General features: G+C 38.4%; 1 protein-coding gene across 3 annotated transcripts in view; it reads left to right on the forward strand.

Moving 5' to 3' along the window:
* Positions 1-20847, forward strand: part of uxs1 (UDP-glucuronate decarboxylase 1) — a 151859-nt gene that overhangs the window by 77484 nt on the left and 53528 nt on the right. For all 3 annotated transcript variants that reach the window (XM_039743859.1, XM_039743860.1, XM_039743861.1), the window contains 3 exons: positions 5763-5823; positions 9182-9362; positions 16778-16882. In XM_039743859.1, coding sequence (XP_039599793.1) covers positions 5763-5823; positions 9182-9362; positions 16778-16882 — 347 coding nt within the window. The remainder of the gene's footprint in view (positions 1-5762; positions 5824-9181; positions 9363-16777; positions 16883-20847) is intronic.

The raw sequence follows: 20847 nt of genomic DNA on the forward strand, positions 1-20847 counted from the left end.
TATATCTATCCCCTTAGCTGTTTTTTATATATCTATTATACAGTGCCTTCCCTGTTTATTTATATATCTAGTGCCTTCTCTGCCTGTCTGTCTCTCTGATTGCATATGGCACTGAACTTACTGCTCTGTTATTTTCTGTCCTCTGCATGTCCTGGAGTACAAAAGAAACAGCAACATGTGCAAACTGGCAAGATCGGGGAAAAAACACGCGGTCACTGATTACAAACTGCAAGATGAATGAAAGAGACAATATATGTAAAAACATCATTGCACTAATGCAATATTATTTGAAAACGAACAGCATCAGATCGGGTTTGAATATGTGCCCGATCTGACGCTGTTCGTTTTCAAATAATATTGCATGTACTGTGTGTTGAAACTGCTGCACTGAATAAGCTGACTCCTTCTGTAACAGCTTCAGCGTGTATTCAAACCCGATCTGATGCTGTTAGTTTTCAAATAATATTGCATGTAATGAACTATTTTAGAATAAAAACATACATTTGATTTCAGTCAGTCTGTAAGTGCCAGTGTAAATGCCTGATAATTGTAAAGGTTAGCTTTTTTTTTTTAATTCAGTTCCATTCTCTCAGTCGCGTTCACGATCCCCCGAAAATCTGACAATGCTGTTTTCACATAAAGACGTGCTATAACTCAAATGTGATTTATTTGGAGACGCGCTATAGCTCGAATGTGATTTATTTGGAGACACGCTATACTCGAATGTGATTTATTTGGAGACGCGCTATACTCGAATGTTATTTATATAGGGAAGCAAGTACAATGTCAGGTGCTCATTCAGTGTAATAGGAACTATAGCACAGAGAGATGTGTACACTGCAACAAGTACACATGTCGTGAATGTAGGAAGGGTGTGTGGGAATCTATAATAATAAAAGGCAAAGCCCTCACTGACTGACTGACTCACTGACTGACTGAATCGTCACTAATTCTCCATCTTCCCATGTAGGTAGAAAGCTGAAATTTGGCAGGCTTATTCCTTACAGCTTACTTACAAAAGTTAAGCAGGTTTCATTTCGAAATTCTACACGTAACGGTCGATAACGATCGACAATGTCCGCCATGTTGAACTTTCTTATTTATGGCCCCATCTTCACGAAATTTGGTAGGCGGCTTCCCTGCGCTAACCAAAACCAATGTACGTACGTTATTTCGCTGGTATGACGCCGCTGTCGGCCGCCATATTGAACTTTTCAACAGTCTTTGTTACTTATGGGCCCATCTTCAAGAAATTTGGTACACGGGTTCCCAATGCTAACTGAATCCTACTTACGCACATATATACGTCCATAGCCTGCAACTCGGTCACCGTGTGAGGCGGCATTGGGTCCCCCATCCCAACGCCTCCCACGTTGTTGGCTGCCTGCCTATATAAGGCCGTCAGTCGCTCCAGTCTCTACATTCCCTTCCTTGCTTCGCCACAGGATTCACGTCTCCCTACTGTTAACTACAGCCTTTTTGTTTAATCCACGGCTTCTCCGCTGTTTTATTGTTTGTTTATTACAATCGAGATGATCACTATCGATCTAAGAACTATCACTTACCGAATGGTTTCCATGCCCGGAGATACCACCTTCCCTTTTCCATTCTCTTTGTTACATATTGCACGGCCATATCAGGCCTACTCTTGATATCCGGAGGAACATTGTGTCTTATGTATTGAATGACTAGGACTGGTTCAAGGTGTGGACTGATGACGGTACAGGAGATAATTATACTACACAGGAGCACTATAAGAGTGAAATGCTTAAGCCCTTCACCTATGGTTCTGCATGTGAGTTGTTGGCTGCCACTGAATTGTTTGGTTGTCGCTTTCAAGTGTACCGAAATGGCCAAATATTTTACACCTTTCGACAACCGCCAATGCTTCTTAAACATCTTAGATTCACAGGTGACGATTTCAGTAGTGGACACTTTGATGATGTTTATGAATGTTTTAAACTCTCAAAAGCTGGATGTGATTTTTTCGCTGAAACCGGTTGTATGCTTACAACGCTTGACAGATGCCGAATGTCACTTCAATACAACAAATCTTGCAAATACTGTCATAATTGAAACAAACCATGAAACTCAAACCGATTATGACAGGAGCAATCCAAGCTGTGAGATTTGAGACAAGATTACTGTTCACATGGCCAACTGTAAGTTGCATGCTCAAGAGTAAGCTCAGCGCACAGCTTGGTCATGTTACAACCGGAGGGCCGAACTGACAACATGGTATACAAAGAGATCCTTAACAAATAATTATTGGCATATTTTCCTCAGTTTAAAAGGTTAAATTTTCTTCTTAATAAAAATTTGAATGCAGTACTTCGCCGCTGCGAAGCGCGGGTATTTTGCTAGTTGCTAATATTTGAATGTGATGATTTTATATAGCACGGATCGGAAATCAGCAATTCTTAGCATTGCACCACGCAAGCTGTCGTATCAACCGCCTACTGTAACTTGCTTTATTTTTTCTTCACTTATAGTCTAGAATAAAAGTGCACTTGTTTTGTTATACTTGTACACCAACATGCAGTGGTGTGAAAAACTATTTGCCCCCTTCCTGATTTCTTATTCTTTTGCATGTTTGTCACACAAAATGTTTCTGATCATCAAACACATTTAACCATTAGTCAAATATAACACAAGTAAACACAAAGTACAGTTTTTAAATGATGGTTTTTATTATTTAGGGAGGAAAAAAAATCCAAACCTACATGGCCCTGTGTGAAAAAGTAATTGCCCCCTTGTTAAAAATAACCTAACTGTGGTGTATCACACCTGAGTTCAATTTCCGTAGCCACCCCAGGCCTGATTACTGCCACACCTGTTTCAATCAAGAAATCACTTAAATAGGAGCTGCCTGACACAGAGAAGTAGACCAAATGCACCTCAAAAGCTAGACATCATGCCAAGATCCAAAGAAATTCAGGAACAAATGAGAACAGAAGTAATTGAGATCTATCAGTCTGGTAAAGGTTATAACAGCAAACCACAGTGAGAGCCATTATCCACAAATGGCAAAAACATGGAACAGTGGTGAACCTTCCCAGGAGTGGCCGGCCGACCAAAATTACCCCAAGAGCGCAGAGACGACTCATCCGAGAGGTCACAAAGACCCCAGGACAACGTCTAAAGAACTGCAGGCCTCACTTGCCTCAATTAAGGTTAGTGTTCACGACTCCACCATAAGAAAGAGACTGGGCAAAAACGGCCTGCATGGCAGATTTCCAAGACGCAAACCACTGTTAAGCAAAAGAACATTAGGGCTCGTCTCAATTTTGCTAAGAAACATCTCAATGATTGCCAAGACTTTTGGGAAAATACCTTGTGGACTGATTAGACAAAAGTTGAACTTTTTGGAAGGCAAATGTCCCGTTACATCTGGCGTAAAAGGAACACAGCATTTCAGAAAAAGAACATCATACCAACAGTAAAATATGGTGGTGGTAGTGTGATGGTCTGGGGTTGTTTTGCTGCTTCAGGACCTGGAAGGCTTGCTGTGATAGATGGAACCATGAATTCTACTGTCTACCAAAAAATCCTGAAGGTGAATGTCCGGCCATCTGTTCGTCAACTCAAGCTGAAGCGATCTTGGGTGCTGCAACATTACAATGACCCAAAACACACCAGCAAATCCACCTCTGAATGGCTGAAGAAAAACAAAATGAAGACTTTGGAGTGGCCTAGTCAAAGTCCTGACCTGAATCCAATTGAGATGCTATGGCATGACCTTAAAAAGGCGGTTCATGCTAGAAAACCCTCAAATAAAGCTGAATTACAACAATTCTGCAAAGATGAGTGGGCCAAAATTCCTCCAGAGCGCTGTAAAAGACTCATTGCAAGTTATCGCAAACGCTTGATTGCAGTTATTGCTGCTAAGGATAGCCCAACCAGTTATTAGCTTCAGGGGGCAATTACTTTTTCACACAGGGCCATGTAGGTTTGGATTTTTTTTTCTCCCTAAATAATAAAAACCATCATTTAAAAACTGCATTTTGTATTTACTTGTGTTTATATTTGACTAATGGTTAAATGTGTTTGATGATCAGAAACATTTTGTGTGACAAACATGCAAAAGAATAAGCAATCAGGAAGGGGGCAAATAGTTTTTCACACCACTGTATGTTCCTGTGTTTGAGCGACACGGGCATGCTCAAAAAATAGATGTGTAATGCCACGAAAAGTGCATGCAGGCACTTCAGTTCGCAAGCATTGGTACGAGAAGAATGCAGTCACAAGTACGCTACAGAGCTACAGTGCATCTTTATGTGAAAACAGCATTCTCAGATGGGGGTGGGGGTTAGGGAAGGATCCTAAACAACTACTGAGAGAATGAAAAGTGAATAAAAAAAAAAACCACTAACCTTTACAAGTATCATAAATTACACCGGCTGTTACACACTGAAATCAAATGCATGTTTTTATTCTAAAATAGTTAAGAATAAGAGCAGTTTACTTCTCAAAACTGAATCGTGTGGGATCAAACTCATGACCTTTTGAATACTAGTCAGCGGCTGATACCATTATGCTACCATGGCAGCTGTAGTAAGTATGTGTCAATGTGGCATGCTAAGGCGGCTTTTTTCTGCAGTTATATTTCCGAATAAAAGCATACTTGTTCTGTTATATTTGTACCTTTTGTGAAAGTGTTTGATATTTGGACTTCATACATTATATACATTATATAGTTTATGCTTACATTTTGTCATTTACTACTACAATATGAAAAACTTTTCTGTTTTAAAAATGTGTTTACACGGATTACTGTAGAAACGGAACACACGCGAAATGCGTGTATTCCAAATAATGATCTATTATTTCCACTCTAAAACTCCACTTCACTCCCAGATAATCAATCAAGGCATGAGCTGGGAGAAGTTTGTGCACGTTCTAAGTCGTTGGGGGGATGGAATAGCCGGCTACTTGCAGCTTTTCTTTTATCAGCACATTTAGATTAACAAAAGACACTGGCGGAGAGATGAGAACGGTTTTAAGAAGCGATTTAAGGTAGGACGGACCTACGAGTTTTTTCGTAGGCTCTAGTAATTCTAGTGTTAAATTTTCAGCATTTCATGGTAATAATTGTTTATATTGCAGCATTTACTATTGATCCTTTTTCTTTTTTTAGTAGTCTTTGGCATGTTTGTCCCCTACATATGTTTATGCATTATTGTTTAAATGGGATTTGCACGAAGACAGATTAAAAGTACTTACTTTATTATTTTTGTCCAAGTTACTTTGCTTGATATCTTTTTTAATTTCTTTCTCTTGTGATAACATGGCAGCATATTTCTCTGTTGCCTACTTGCCATCATCTCTTCTAAAATGTACTTCAGTACTTTTATATATGTTTAAATTTGTACATTATATACCATAAAATATGTGATTATTATAAATTAAAAATTTGTTCAGATTATTTTACTCTATTTAAATACTTGACACTAAATGTGAAGGATGTTTAAATGTGCTCATGCCACTAAAATATAAGAACATCCTCCAAACCTGGTACTTTTTGTTTTCATTAATGAGCAACCTGCATTTCTGTGATTATTTTGTAGACTTGAGCTCTTGAACCTCCACTCATGCATCAAAATAGGTTTATAAAGAAAAGAAAAACATAAATATGATTTTCAACATTTTTTTTTCTAATTATAATTTTTTTTTAATTTGTGTATTTTTCATAAAATAAATTTACATTTTGTAATGTTCTTTCCACCACGTTTATCCCCACCATTTTTCCTTATGTCTTTTAGCTTTACACAGAAGTATCCACCTGTGAAGTTCTTATCCGAAAAAGATCGCAAGCGAATTCTGGTAAGTATTTGTAAATTAAGAGTTTGATCACCTGGGGCCTCATGTATAAATGGTGCGTAAACACAAAAATGTTACTTACTCCCATTTCCACGCTCAAATTGCGATGTATAAAACCTAAACTTGGCATAAAGCCACACACATTTTCACGATAGCTAAAACCCTAGTGTATGCAAGTTCTCCACTTGGTTTGCAAAATGGCGGCACCCAGCATCAAAGCAGTGCTACTGTTCCAGTGTGGTTCCCCCCTGTGCTTTTGCCTTTGCCTTTTCACATAATGCTGAGCTTAAGGGCTATTTATATTGGTTTGCATATTCAAAGAGGTGTAATTCTGGGAGGAGTTTAGGGAGTGGCAGCAGGCACATGCACATGCATTACTTTTCACGCTGGCCGGGATTTATGGAGCAGAAGAATGTGGAAGTTGGCGAACGCACAGATTTATGCATCTGGATTTTTTTGTGCGTACGAATATTTCCGCTTTTGTCCTTATGCCATGTTTTAGTGTGAATTCTACGCACGGTGTTATGTATGAGGCCCCAAGTGCTTATTTTTGCAATTGAGAAACAGTTTTCAGGTAATGTCCTCAGATACTGTAAATCTATGGCATTTAAAAAAAAGACTTTTTACAAATGTATGTTATGGCTAATGACATATTTTAATTAGAGTTTGCTGGTGTTTTGTTAAAAAAAAAAGTTATATATACTAGTTATTTGTAGTATTACCATATTAGTTTGACTAAAGTTCATTCTTTCCTTCTCTCCATCCCCTTCTTATAGCAGACAAACCAAATCCATACCATTTGTGTACATGATCATTTAAAAGTTTGGTTTATGAATCTATTTCTAATTAAAAAAGTTGTACATTAACTAAAGTAGGTCAAGAGGGTTGCCTATAGAAGTGGTCAAATGGCTAATTTTAAGGGAAATTTAAAATTAATACAGAATTGGAAACATATAAAAACAAAGATATAGACTCACAGGACCAGTAATACAGTCAATCAATAGATATGTAGGTAGGTACGTAGATAAATATGCAGAAATTGCAAAATAATCTTAAAGAATGTATTTAGTTTGGGAGGAAGCATTGAATTGCCTGATAGCAGGGGACACAAATGATCTCCAGAGGTGATTCCTTACACAATGTGGAGGAATGAGCCCGTGGCCGAAAGTGCTTCAACAGAGCACGAGATGGAGGGTTTTTTTTTTTTTTGCCTTTTATGATGACATCCAATTTTTGCCACCATTCTCTTTTCCACTGCAGCTTCCCATGTGTCCTGTGATGAAGCAGGCTTTCTGTTTCTAAGTTTGTTTGGGCATCGTGCATCTTTTAAATTCAAGTGCAATGAGCACAGTGGCCTCCATCATCCGTAAGTGGAAGAAGTTTGAAACCACCAGGACTCTTCCTAGAGCTGGCCGGCCATCTAAACTGAGCGATCGGGAGAGAAGGGCCTTAGTCAGGGAGGTGACCAAGAACCCGATGGTCACTCTGTCAGAGCTCCAGAGGTCCTCTGTGGAGAGAGGAGAACCTTCCAGAAGGACAACCATCTCTGCAGCAATCCACCAATCAGGCCTGTATGGTAGAGTAGCCAGACGGAAGCCACTCCTTAGTAAAAGGCACATGGCAGCCCGCCTTGTGTTTGCCAATAGGCACCTGAAGGACTGTCGGACCATGAGAAACAAAATTCTCTGGTCTGATTAGACAAAGATTGAACTCTTTGGTGTGAATGCCAGGCGTCACGTTTGGAGGAAGCCAGGCACCGCTCATCACCAGGTCAATACCATTCCTACAGTGGCAGCATCATGCTGTGGGGATGTTTTTCAGCAGCAGGAACTGGGAGACTAGTCACGATAAAGGGAAAGATGACTGCAGCAATGTACAGAGACATCCTGGATGAAAACCTGCTCCAGAGCGCTCTTGACCTCAGACTGGGGCGACGATTCACCTTTCAGCAGGACAACGACGCTAAGCACACAGCCAAGATATCAAAGGAGTAGCTTTAGGACAACTCTGTTAATGTCCTTGAGTGGCACAGCCAGAGCCCAGACTTAAAATCCGATTGAACATCTCTGGAGAGATCTTAAAATGGCTGTGCACCGACACTTCCCATCCAACCTGATGGAGCTTGAGAGGTGCTGCAAAGAGGAATGGGCAAAACTGGCCAAGGATAGGTGTGCCAAGTTTGTGGCATCATAATCAAAAAGACTTGAGGCTGTAATTGCTGCCAAAAGGTGCATCGACAAAGTATTGAGCAAAGGCTGTGAATACTTATGTACATGTGATTTCTCAGTTTTTTTATTTTTAATAAATTTGCAAAAACCTCAAGTAAACCTTTTTCACGTTGTCATTATGGGGTGTTGTGTGTAGAATTCTGAGGAAAAAAATGAATTTAATCCATTTTGGAATAAGGCTGTAAAATAACAAAATGTGGAAAACGTGATGCACTGTATTTGGCAATAAACAGAGATAGCTCGTAATTTATGTTGTATAAATTTCATTTAAATGAAATTTGAGAACCTGCATGATGTGCTTATCTGTTAAGCTCCTTAGTTTGAGTTCACCTACTATACACAATGTTGGCTGTTACAGCTCTGGGGGTTGTTGCACTGACCTGGCAAAGCATTATGAGACGCTGAAAAAAAAGTTCTCCTAACCTGGCAGAATTATCAGTTAATAATTCGACGAACAAGGGCAGACCTGTCCATTGAACTGAACTGTTTATGTGAACCCCTAATACTTGTGGCTCTGTACCAATTTCATATCTTCTCCCTGAATGGTGACTGATCTCAGAGGCTCTTTGGCACGCTGGATGTCCACCTCCACCTCTTTTGTCTTACTGATGGTGAGTTGCAGGTGCTTCTTTCTGTACCACAAGTTGATGTCCTCAACAAGCCCCCTGTATTATGATTTATCTCCATTATTAATGCAGCCTATGATGGAGCAGTCATCTGAGACTGTAGGTGGCAAGCGATTTTATATTGGTATTATACTGGAAGTCTGTTGTGTAGAGGGTGAACAGGAAGAGAGACAGGACAGCACTGTGTCTTACTGCCCTCTTCATATAAGTTCTTGAAGACATGATTTTTTTTTTGTTTTGTCTGTTTTTTAAACACAAGAGTGATGTTTACACTTTTTTATTTACATTAATAAAACTCTATCCATTTATGCATTCAGTATTAAAGTTTACATAATTGGGTTATGCTTCTGTGGGCCAAATCATATCCAATCCGCACAGTGTGTGAGTGAAATGAAAATATTTTAGCAAAAATATGAAGTTATCGTTTATCATGTGATTATAAAGAATTTTTAAATATTTGTGTAAGAGCTTATTTGGTGATCAACCATTTTACTTTTTATTACGTAGATAACTGGAGGAGCAGGGTTTGTTGGCTCACATTTGGCTGATAAACTCATGATGGATGGCCATGAAGTAACAGTAGTAGACAACTTTTTCACTGGAAGAAAGAGAAATGTAGAACATTGGATTGGTCATGAAAATTTTGAGCTGATAAATCATGATGTTGTGGAACCACTCTATATTGAAGGTTAGTGTAACCATGTTTTTATCATTTATTTTGTGGTCATATCAAATATCCTTAAAGAAGAAGAAGTTAACAAGTTTAATTTAAAACAGAGAAATTTTATTTAAATGATAATGGATTCACACAATTTGTAGATATGTTACAGCAAGCTATGATAAAGTCCCTCAGATTTATAAAGCAACATTAAATAATCAGAGCTAATATAAAAATGTAACAGTTTTGGATGATTTTTAATTCATAAAAATTGAATGTAGATCTTTATCAGATTAAGAATAATATGGTCTATAATAGCAAAGGCACTTTAAAACACAGAATGGCTCATTCATTTCCAATCTGTGAGAAAATAGAAATTCTACTGTTACAGCATGATGTAGTATTGCACTTTAGATTTTCTGCAAGTGTATTTGAGGACTAGTAATAGTATGTTACTTTGTGGCAGCAAAAAAAAATAAAATCATTATTAAACTTATTAATTGGTTAATAATTGAACCCCAAAATTTTAAGGTTTCTGAAAGACTAAAGTTGTAATAGCTGGTAACATTTAGCTGGTGAATTAAAGACAAGGATTGTCAATTTTAAGAATTTAGGACTTAATCACTAAGACATTTTAGTGTTAAGATCATCAATATGGAATGCCCTGCTATAATTTCGATTATATTAGAAAGTACCTCATAGTTTAATCCCACCACACCCCCTCCCCCCAAAGTGGAATATATCACTGATAGAAAAACAAACCTTTTTCTGTACTAAACAACCGTGCTGAAAATTTCAGCTAAGTTTATTTTATTCACTGTAGTCAAGATATGGTAACAAATAGACAATTTACATAAGTAAAATATATCTGTGAGGATAACATATTAAAGATTAAAATAAAATATTCCAATGGAGTTGTACAGTGTTCTACTATTACCACTTCTGCCACACTAAAATAAACAAAGTTGACAAAGGGGCCGAGTAAGCGTTATGAAAATATTTATAAGGAGTACATTAAGTAAATCGATTTGTCATTATGATGGCTCCAGAGAGTGTTACATGTTGCTTGGTCATGCAAGTAAGAATTTCACTCTCCTCTGTATGTGACTATACTATCACCACTACTACTACTACTTTGGAAAAGGAATATAATGCTATCTGGAATAAATTAGCAACCGCCAGAGTCTGGCAGATTCATTTGAGAATTCTATGCTAAAATTCTGAGGAGGTTAAATTAAGGAAAATCTACAGTAGTAATTGGAAAAAGTGCAGGGTAGGTTGTCACCAATGGCTTACTTTGTCAAATTTGACACAAATTAGGTAAGTCCAAGATTATATTGATTACTTGTAATAAAAATACACTATCAAAACACTGTGTCAGTTGATTAATTACTGTTTTCAAAAAGAACAGAGTAAAAATCCTGCTCTGAAGCTGTTGTTCATAGAAATCATAGAAATTATGGCACTCTCTTCTAAGAATGTGAAACAAGACAGTCTCACCCACTGTCAACAGTGTAATTTGTTATTGCTGTTGAGGACCTGGCTGTTTACCTCTATAAACAACCAGATATTCAGGGAAATATAATGGAAGGTCCTAAAAATGTCTTCATATACTGTACTAGTGATATGCTTCTATACTTTACTTATTCATATTCATCACTGTAATATATTAATTGAATCTCATGAGTGAATTCTTTTGGATTTCTAGATTAAAAATATCTAGGAATTCAATAGCTTATTAAGCAATATATTTATCTATTAGCTAAGTAAATAACAAGTTTGCATGCAGTTTGTTTGAGGAACTTACAGACTTGGGTGTGACTGCTCATCCTAATATGATGTGGGAGACCTTCTGTGACAAGACCCTGAAGGTTGCGGAGGGTTATGTTGGTGTTACCAGTGTTCACAGAAGGAGGTGTTTCATCTCACAGTGCACCCTGGATATCATCGAGAGGAGTCGCTCGCAGCTCACAGCTTGATGGCAACTCTGGTCTGTACCGGGAACTGAGAAGGACGGCTGTGGGGGCTCTGAGGGCAGATAAGGAGGCGTTTGTTAGAGGAATCTGTGAGCAAGTGACACCCCATCTATGGTCTAGTGACACAAGTCCTGCTTACAGAGGAATCCAAGTATTATGCATAACCAAATCTGTTCTTCGGGCAGTCACAGTCAGGGTGGCAGATGGGACTGTCCTTACGGATGACTCTGCAGATGTGACTCACTGGGCTGGCTTCTTTGAGCAAGCGGTTTAAAGCTGATCCTCCAGCTAGGACATTGGATATCTCTGGGTCAACGGTTCTTGAGGTTGATCCTCCAATTAGCTGTGAACCGCCCAATCTCACTGAGATTGCACAGGTAGTGAACCAACTGAGGGTAGGGAAGGCTGCAGGGATCTGTGGTAGCCAAGGAGAACTTCTCCAGGCTGGGGGATAAGACTATCCTCCTGGCATTGCAAGCCATTTTTGTTTCCATTTGGGAGACAGGCATCATCCCAACTGATTGAAAACGGGACTTTTGTTCCTATCTGGAAAGGGAAGGGTGATCAACTGGTTTGCAGCAGCTATAAGAGGATAACACTGTTCTCAGTGCTGACTGAGGTCCTTGTTAGGGTCATCCTCAATAGGATCCATGATCACTTGCTCACCTACCAGAGACCAGAGCAGTCTGGTTTTATGCCTAAGAAGTCTAATATCGACTGCATTCTGGCATTGAGGGTTTTCATGGAGCACAAATACTGAGTTTCTTTGCAGCCTTTGTCCGTTTTCATAAAGCGTTCAACTTAGTTGATCGAGCTGCCCTGTGGCACATCCTGAGACTTCACAGAATCCTCTCAAAATTGCTGAAAATCATGGCTGACCTCACTGGTATTGTGAATGCTGTGCATAGTGGAGGCAGAACCTCTGTGTTTTTCCCATTTGATTCTGTGCTTCGTCAGGAGTGTTTTCTTGCTCCTACTTTGTTCAGTGCTTGCATGGACTGGGTGTTGAGCAGCGTCGTGGGGTCCAGCGGATGTGGGGCATTTGTTGGTGAAGAGAGATTCACTGATCTTGACTTTGCCGACCATGCTATCAATTTTGCAGGGTCAATAGTGTCTCTGAAAGTCCCTTTTGAGTGAGAACTCTGAGTGTATGGGCTTGTGAGTGTCCTGGGTAAAAAACAAGATCCACTCCTTTAATGACTTCTTGGGTTCAGCCATCAGCAGTGTATCTGTTTACGGAGAGAGTGTTGACCTTGTCGAGAGGTTTACTTACTTTGGCAATGACACTCATGTCTCTGGTGACTCTTCTTATGAAGTCAGTAGATGGATTGGGAGACCATGTTGAGGTGGGGAAAGGCTCATTAGAATGCTGGAAAGTGGTGTGTGGTGCTCTCAATATCTCTGCAAAAGGATGAAGGTCCAAGTCTTTACAGTCCTGGGGCCTCATGTATAACGCAGTGCGTAGAGCTCACACTATAACATGGTGTAAGTACAAAAGTGGGAATGTACGCATGCACAGAAAAATCCAGATGCAGGAATTTGTGCGTACGCAAACTTTCACGTTCTTCCGCTACATAAATTCCGATCAGTGTGAAAAGTAATGCTCGTGCACGCGTCAGCTATCCTGCCCCAGTTCCTCCCAGAATTACGCCTCTTTGAATATGCAAATCAATGTAAATAGCCCTTAAGGTCAGCATTTTGTGAAAAGACAATGGGAAAATGGAAGAATTTCAGCAAATACCAAGTGGAGGCAAGGAGAAATGTACTATTTGTTGGTTTAAACAGTGGTATAAACAACAAAAGGAAGTTGTTTGAGTGACATAGCGTGTCGGAGAAACTTGAAAGCTCAAGTTCACAAAGTCGCACAGTGCTCGAAATAAAAAAGAAGTTGTCAGATATCAAAGTCACTGTGAAAAGGCGAGTCGTAGCCCACCGTCTGAGTGTCATATGAAAGCTTATTAGGGTACACAGAAAAGAAAAGGCACACACTGGGGGAAAAGCACGAAATGTTAACTTCAATCTTGAAATTTCCACTTTAATCACATAGTTTATTTTGTCATTAAAGTAGAACATCATAAACTTCATCTTAAAATCGTTTAATTAACTAGTTTCTCAAATCATATTGTAAGTAAAGTAGCACGTTGAGTGCATTGTTTTGTATGTGTTCTTCTATGTGCTCTATGTTTGTGAATCACTACATGCTTCTTAAACCGGCTTTGTCTACCTCTGACAGGACACAGAATCCAATATATTTGTGATATTACAGCTCTCTGAATAACTAAAATACTGAGATGTATATATGATATCATTTTCATGATGATAGGAGTTAAAGCACATTATTAAAAATAGGAACAAGGTGGTGCAGTGATTGTGCGTGACCTTCGATGAAATAATTTATTGCAGCAGTACTCGGGGCGGCTCTAGGCTCGTGGCGGCACTGGGCAGAGAAAGAATCGGTGGCTCCTTCGCCCGCCAATGTCAATATGGTATCTTATACATGGCGGATGGCCACGTCCGTTGTGGATACTGCATAGCCGCCTCGTGCTAATGGCACAATCATTTTAGCTTTTGCCAAAATTTGCCGCTGCATTTTTAGCTGTGTCGTTGTTATTTTCTCTTTCTGTTTTATATTCAATACTAGCTGATTACCCAGTGGCTTCGCTCACTGAGTGCAAGGGAAAAAAATAAAATGTAGTATTTAAATTATTAAACAGTAAAACATTAACTTGTAAGAAGTAAAGATGCATTGAGCAGTACTAAAGTGCTTTCTGGTAAAGTTCATTTTAAAGGTGCTATAACACAACAGGTAAGTAGCACTAATAGCAGCTTAAATGTATTTGGATCATCTCTCAGTAGCCGATCCCTTGTGAAAGGCGCTACACGACCGGTGGGGTATAGAAATTACATTTTCTATGCGACCTTGCAAATTTCTGTCTGACAACCTTGCACTACATGCCTGTGATTTAAGAGAAAAATTATTCTGAGAAATGTGGACACTGCCGTTCCGTGCTTAGTGGGCAGAAGGTCCAAACAATTCCCAAGTCCAAAACTTAACTTGAAGAGGTCGGTACATATTCTTAGATGTAAACCCTCCATCTTCTTAAAAGAATTCCTCACAAAAGCAACCTTGAATGTTGCAAGGTTTTAGTGACCTGAACTGACCTTAAGGGACAGTAAGTAGTCGTGCAGCGCAATTTGCAAAGAGAGTTTTGCTTCGATGGAGCCGATCACACTCATTCGCAAAGATTTCCACTCTCCCAGGAGCCAACGGGGCACTCTTAAGTGTCACAAACATTGTGATTAGAGAGGATGCCGCCCACAACTGCGAAGTGCTCGACCCGGCGGAGCAGCCCGACATTCTGCGCCTCTGAGCGTCCACTTTGTTCTCATGACCCCTTGCTGCTGAAGGCAGTGTCGCCTTCACATTGTTTACAGCTCAGCGTAGTTAAAAAGTAGAAAGACACAAAGCTGTTTTCCTCATCTCTTCTACTATCAAGTACTGCAAATTAAAAAAAAAAAAGTTATGTGGCAGTTTCCGTGACTGTCACATGGACGAATAAATGAAACTGTCAGAACGCGCCTGGCGGCAGACGGCTCAGCACTGGAGGGCTGAGAGAGGGCGACGTGGGGCGCACTTCTATGGGATAGATCGGCGTGTTTGTGTTTACTTCTTTTCAACATCAGTAAAATAACTCTCACACAAATAATAATTCGTACGGACGATATAAAAATGGTGTCCACAAACAAGTGTTAAGTTCCTGTATTATAATATGTTCTGTGGCCATACGTAATTTCTGTTTCGCGTGGTCATACATAATTTCTGTTTCAAACGTGAAAAGAATTATATATATATATATATATATATATATATATATATATATATATATTGTATAGATATACAGTATATAGCTATAGAGATAGATATAGATATACCTGTATAAGGCCACCCCTGCAGTACTGTCTCTTTCAAATGTACTAACCTCCAATTCCTGTCCTTCCTTTTCTTTCTCCAAGTATCCGATCGCTACATCAGCTCCGTAATGGACGTTAAGCCATCTGTAAGCTTATAAAGCAGATTCTTCAAAACTTTTAAGGAGCATTGAAATATCTTTGTAGTACATGTTTAATTATTCTATCCTTCACACCAGTCCCAGTGAAGCATACAGCGCAAGGCAGGAACAATCGTGAGCGGTGCGCCAGATCCTTGCTAACACAGCAACACCATGTCCTTTAATTATTAACAATAAAGATTATTTAAATGAAGTTAAAGTTTTATCTGTATAATATAATAAACATATTTTGCCACATTTCATCTTAAAAATGATATTGTCATCATACGTAAATACGCACTTTATAAAGTGGCTTGGGTTGTGCAATATTATAACTGTAGTGCAAGTTTAAAGTGAGGTGATTGTACTTATAAGTACCAACGGTTCTACAAGGAGCACTTGATGGACTGATTGAGTGCGTTTAGAGCTCTTGAGCTGAAACTGTTTCTGAACCGCGAGGTCCGTACAGGAAAGGTTTGAAGCATTTGTCGTATGACAGCAGTTCAAATAGTACACGTGGCTGAGGCAGCATGTGCTTGATGCTGTATACCGATAATTCTCTTTCCAATCAGCTTTTCTGAGTGATGCAGTGAGAGTAATATGGAAAAAGATGATCCGCTGTGGCAACCCCTAACATATATATATATATATATATATATATATATATATATATATATATATATATATATATATATATATATATATATATATATATATATATATATATATATATATATATATATATATATGTATATATATATGTATATATATATATATATATATATATATATATATATATATATATATATATATATATATATATATATATATATATATATATATATATATATATATATATATATATATATATATATATATATATATATATATATATATATATATATATATATATATATATATATATATATATATATGTATATATATATATATATATATGTATATATATATATATATATATATATATATATATATATATATATATATATATATATATATATATATATATATATGTTAATTACAGCAATTATGTTGAAAATATATCATAACATGCAGTTAAAATCAAGGTATGTATCTTATTGTGATGTTTGCTTATCATTACACCGGTATTCTACAAATTGAAATACAGTTTAAATAAGTTATTTTTGTAAATACAGATTAATTTTTATTGCAAAAAAATACTCTTCATGAGAGGTCTGTTCATTTGGATTACTTTTTTGGTTTGTTTTTGATTTAGTTTCATTATGGATCCTGAAGCCAGGTTGGAAACATAAATTGTCTTTTCTTTTGTGGTTATCATTTTATTAGAATTTTACTAGATATTTTGGTACCTTTCTGTATTTTTTACAAGCATGTAAGGTGTACAGTTATTTTGATCAAACATTTTTTCTTTCTCTTATAGTGGATCAGATCTATCATTTGGCTTCTCCTGCATCACCACCAAATTATATGTACAACCCTATTAAGACATTGAAGACAAATACCATTGGAACGTTAAACATGTTGGGTAAGAACTGTAATTGCATTGCTCTCTTTTAGCTTTAGAAACTGCCTGGAAAGAACATTGATAAATGGCTAACCTAGTCTAAATTTTGTAATTGAATTACAGTGATGTCAGTAGCTGTTAGAAAACTAGATAGACTGTATCAAATACCATTTAACAAAATTAGTTTTCTCAAAAATGTCCTTTATTATAGTATTGATTAAGTATACTATTGATTACTCACACATTTCTGAATATATTCAAATATACCAGCAAATAGGAAGATATTAATAAATCATATGTGTTCAAGTCAAACAAAGAGTTAAAAATTAAAATCTTTGTTGATGGTGAATGTGACATTAGATGCACCAGCAAGAAGAGTTTCGTGAACAGAACATCCTGCTGCAGAGTTTACCCCCTCAGTGTCAAAGTTTGCTAAGGATGAACCACTTTTAAAAACATCCGTATTATATTACTCCAGGTGTTGAGACAGTTGATGAAAGGAGCTAAAAGAACTTGTTCTGATCAGAATTCACATATAAATATATCTGAGATCAATGAACCATTCAGTTGTTTATTTATACAGCACTTTAAAACAACAGAGTTGAGGTCAAAGTGCTGTACAAGGACAATCTATACTAATAAAAGGCAAAGCCCTTACTGACTGACTGACTCACTCACTGACTCATCACTAATTCTCCAACTTCCCGTATATAGGTACAAGGCTGAAATTTGGCAGGCTCATTCCTTACAGCTTCCTTACAAAAGTTGGGCAGATAACTAGAAGCTATTTTTCTCCATTTACTGTAATGGAGTTGAGCTCGAAAGCCGTGGGGGGCGGAGTTTCGTGTGACGTCATCACACCTCCCACGTAATTACGCAGTACGTAGAAAACCAGGAGTAGCTCCAAAAAGCGCTAAAGAAAACATGCATTATATAATTAAGAAGGCAGTGAAACAATTAGAAGCGAGAGAGTGACATATAAAACCATAGTCAGCGGCTCACGTGAACTGACGCAGTGCGCAGACAAAAAGCAACAGTTCCAAAGAGTGCTGAACAAAAACCGAATTACACTGCTACGCTCAAATAGATAAACCACACGCCGTGGCGCAATAGTAGAGGCTTCACCTCTAGCACCGAGGTTCGATTCCCAAGAGGGGATGCACTGAGTATGTACGCACGCATTTTATTCATTTTACTCGCATCCCCTTGGTTTGAGACGATGAAAAATATGCGGTTAACGCAGAAAGACAGATCACCAATTGAAGCTTTATGAATAATGGATACTTTATTCGCGATCAATGATTGTTTTGGTAAAGCCATACTCAGTGTATTCATTAGATGAACGGTAAAAAAGTAAGAGCGAGGGGAGGGTAACTTATTGAGGCACGCAGGCAAAACCACAATAGCACGCGGGCTCGATGTACTGTAGTGCGCGTCAACTCGATATGAATTGCGCGATCACATTCGAAAAAATATATCTTTTCAAGTTCTATTTAGTCCATATGTGTCAAACTCAAGGCCCACGGGCCACATCCGCCCGCGCGTAATTATATCCGCCCCGAGATCATTTTATATACTGTATTATTGTTATTAATGGCCCGGGGATATGAAGCGCTGGTAACACAATAAACTACAGATCCCATAATGCAGCGCTTCAGCTGCCTTGCCGAACACTTACGCGTTAATCAAGTCTAGCTTATGATGCTGCAAGTTATTGCGAAGCTAGCCCACACGATGCCAAGAGAAAAGGTGATTCTGAACATAGAGCCTTTAAAAACCGATGGGAGGCTGAGTATATGTTTACTGACATTGCCGGTAAACCCGTGTGTCTCATTTGTGGAGCTAATGTGGCTGTAATTACAGAATTTAATCTAAGACGGCACTATGAGACAAAACATCAAGATAACCTGAAAGACCTGAATGCAATGCACAAGATACAGAAAGCAGAAGAGTTAAAGAAGAATCTGACACTTCAACAGACGTTTTTACCGTGCAAAATCACAAAGTGATTTCAAATGAACCTACTTTTATGGGAGACACAAATGCACCAGTGCAACTTGCCCCACTTTCCCTGTTGCCAAGTAATGTTGAACCAAGTCGGCACAACGGTGTTCCCAACACGCACTTTGCTGATAAACTGAGCGCACTGCACACTGAGTTCGCACGGCGCTTTGGTGACTTTGAAGAACAAAAAAAGAATTTTGAGTTGTTTCGCAACCCATTTGCTGTCGATGTGGAAACTGCACCTGTGCAGATTCAGATGGAGGTGATTGAGCTGCAGTGTAATGGCACACTGAAGGCAAAGTACGATACTGCACGGCCCGCACAGTTTATTCACTCCATTCCCGCAGAAATGCTCCAGCTCCGCCTACATGCGGCTCGAACCTTGTGCATGTTTGGTAGCACATATCTGTGTGAGAAGCTCTTCTCAGTCATGAAGACTAACAAAACAGCACACAGGAGTCACCTCACTGATGAGCACCTGCAGTCCATCCTGAGAATCTCCACAACACAGAACCTCACACCAAACAAACAAACTTGTTGCCAAAAAAAGATGCCAGGCGTCCAGCTCTGATAAAATGACATAAGAGCAAAGACAACTGAATGATTTGATTTGTTATTGCTGAAAAGAACAAATTTTATTTATATTTCCAGGTTTTGTTATGCACCATGTTCATATTTGAATTTGTATAATTTTGACAGGATATATATTTTATGGAGAGCAAAATCTTTTGGGATATTTAAAATTTAAGTTTGGTTTTTATATAAAATTACATAAGAGTAAAGACATTTGAATGTTTGTTCTTTTAACGTTTACTTTATTTCTAACTTGTATAATTTAGACAGGATATATTTTTATGGAGAGCAAAATATTATAAGTTATTTAAGGTTTGAGTTGATTTATTCCGGAATAATATTCTGTCGACTAAATAAAAATTCCTTCTATTTAAAATTTAAATAGAACTTGAACATAATATCCACGCAGACTTGCACGTAAGAGCGGGAGTCATCCCTTTTAACAAGCAGCGTATTGCACTGATACAAAATAGCCTGCCCATTTAATTATTTAGGAATGGATAAATAAATAGATTTTGTACAAATAATGTTTTTCATTTTTCTTCCTTCATGGATTCTGGCACCCCCAGCAACAGTTGCTTGCACCCCAAAGACTGTATATGTGTGTGTGTGTGTGTATATGTATGTATGTATGTATGTATGTGTGTGTGTGTGTTTATATGTGTATATATATATATATGTGTATGTATTTATATATATATATATATATATATATATATATATATATATATATATATATATATATATATTGTGAACGCTGGCCCAGACACAGACAGACAGACATGTTGTTCATCACCACACACTGTTTATTTACACTACTATTTACAATGTTACCGTGCTCACAAAACCCCAGTGCCTCTTGCACCTATTCCCCAAAGTCCAGGGCTCACAGTCTCTGTGCCTTTCTTTCCAGGCTGCCTCCAGTCCTCACTCCAGCTCTGTCCACTTCCACCCGACATCCACTGCTCAATGAAGGGAGGCGGCCCCTTATATATGATTCCTGGACGAGCACCAGGTGTTCCCGGCAAACTTCCCTTGGCCACGCCCCCAGCGTGGCAGAAGTGCCGGCTGTCCTCCTGGCAGCTCTCCGGGTGTCCTCCAAAGTCTTCCCCCCTAGCACTTCCTAGTGTGGCGGAAGTGCTGGGCTCTTGGGATATCCAGGCACCGGGGCGCCGCCTGGCAGTGGCCACGGGTCCCTACAGGTCTGGGCTTCCAAGCCCTTAACCCAAGGCCCCCAACATAGCAAGGACGGACGCCCCCTCTCGGTCTGGAGGAAGCACAAGCCCACCTCCGATCCTCCTGGGCATATACATACAGTATATATATATATATATATATATATATATATATATATATATATATATATATATATATATACATACATACATACAGTGGTGTGAAAAACTATT

The sequence above is a fragment of the Polypterus senegalus genome, chromosome 2 (genome assembly GCF_016835505.1).
Source record: "Polypterus senegalus isolate Bchr_013 chromosome 2, ASM1683550v1, whole genome shotgun sequence".
Lineage (NCBI taxonomy): Eukaryota > Metazoa > Chordata > Cladistia > Polypteriformes > Polypteridae > Polypterus > Polypterus senegalus.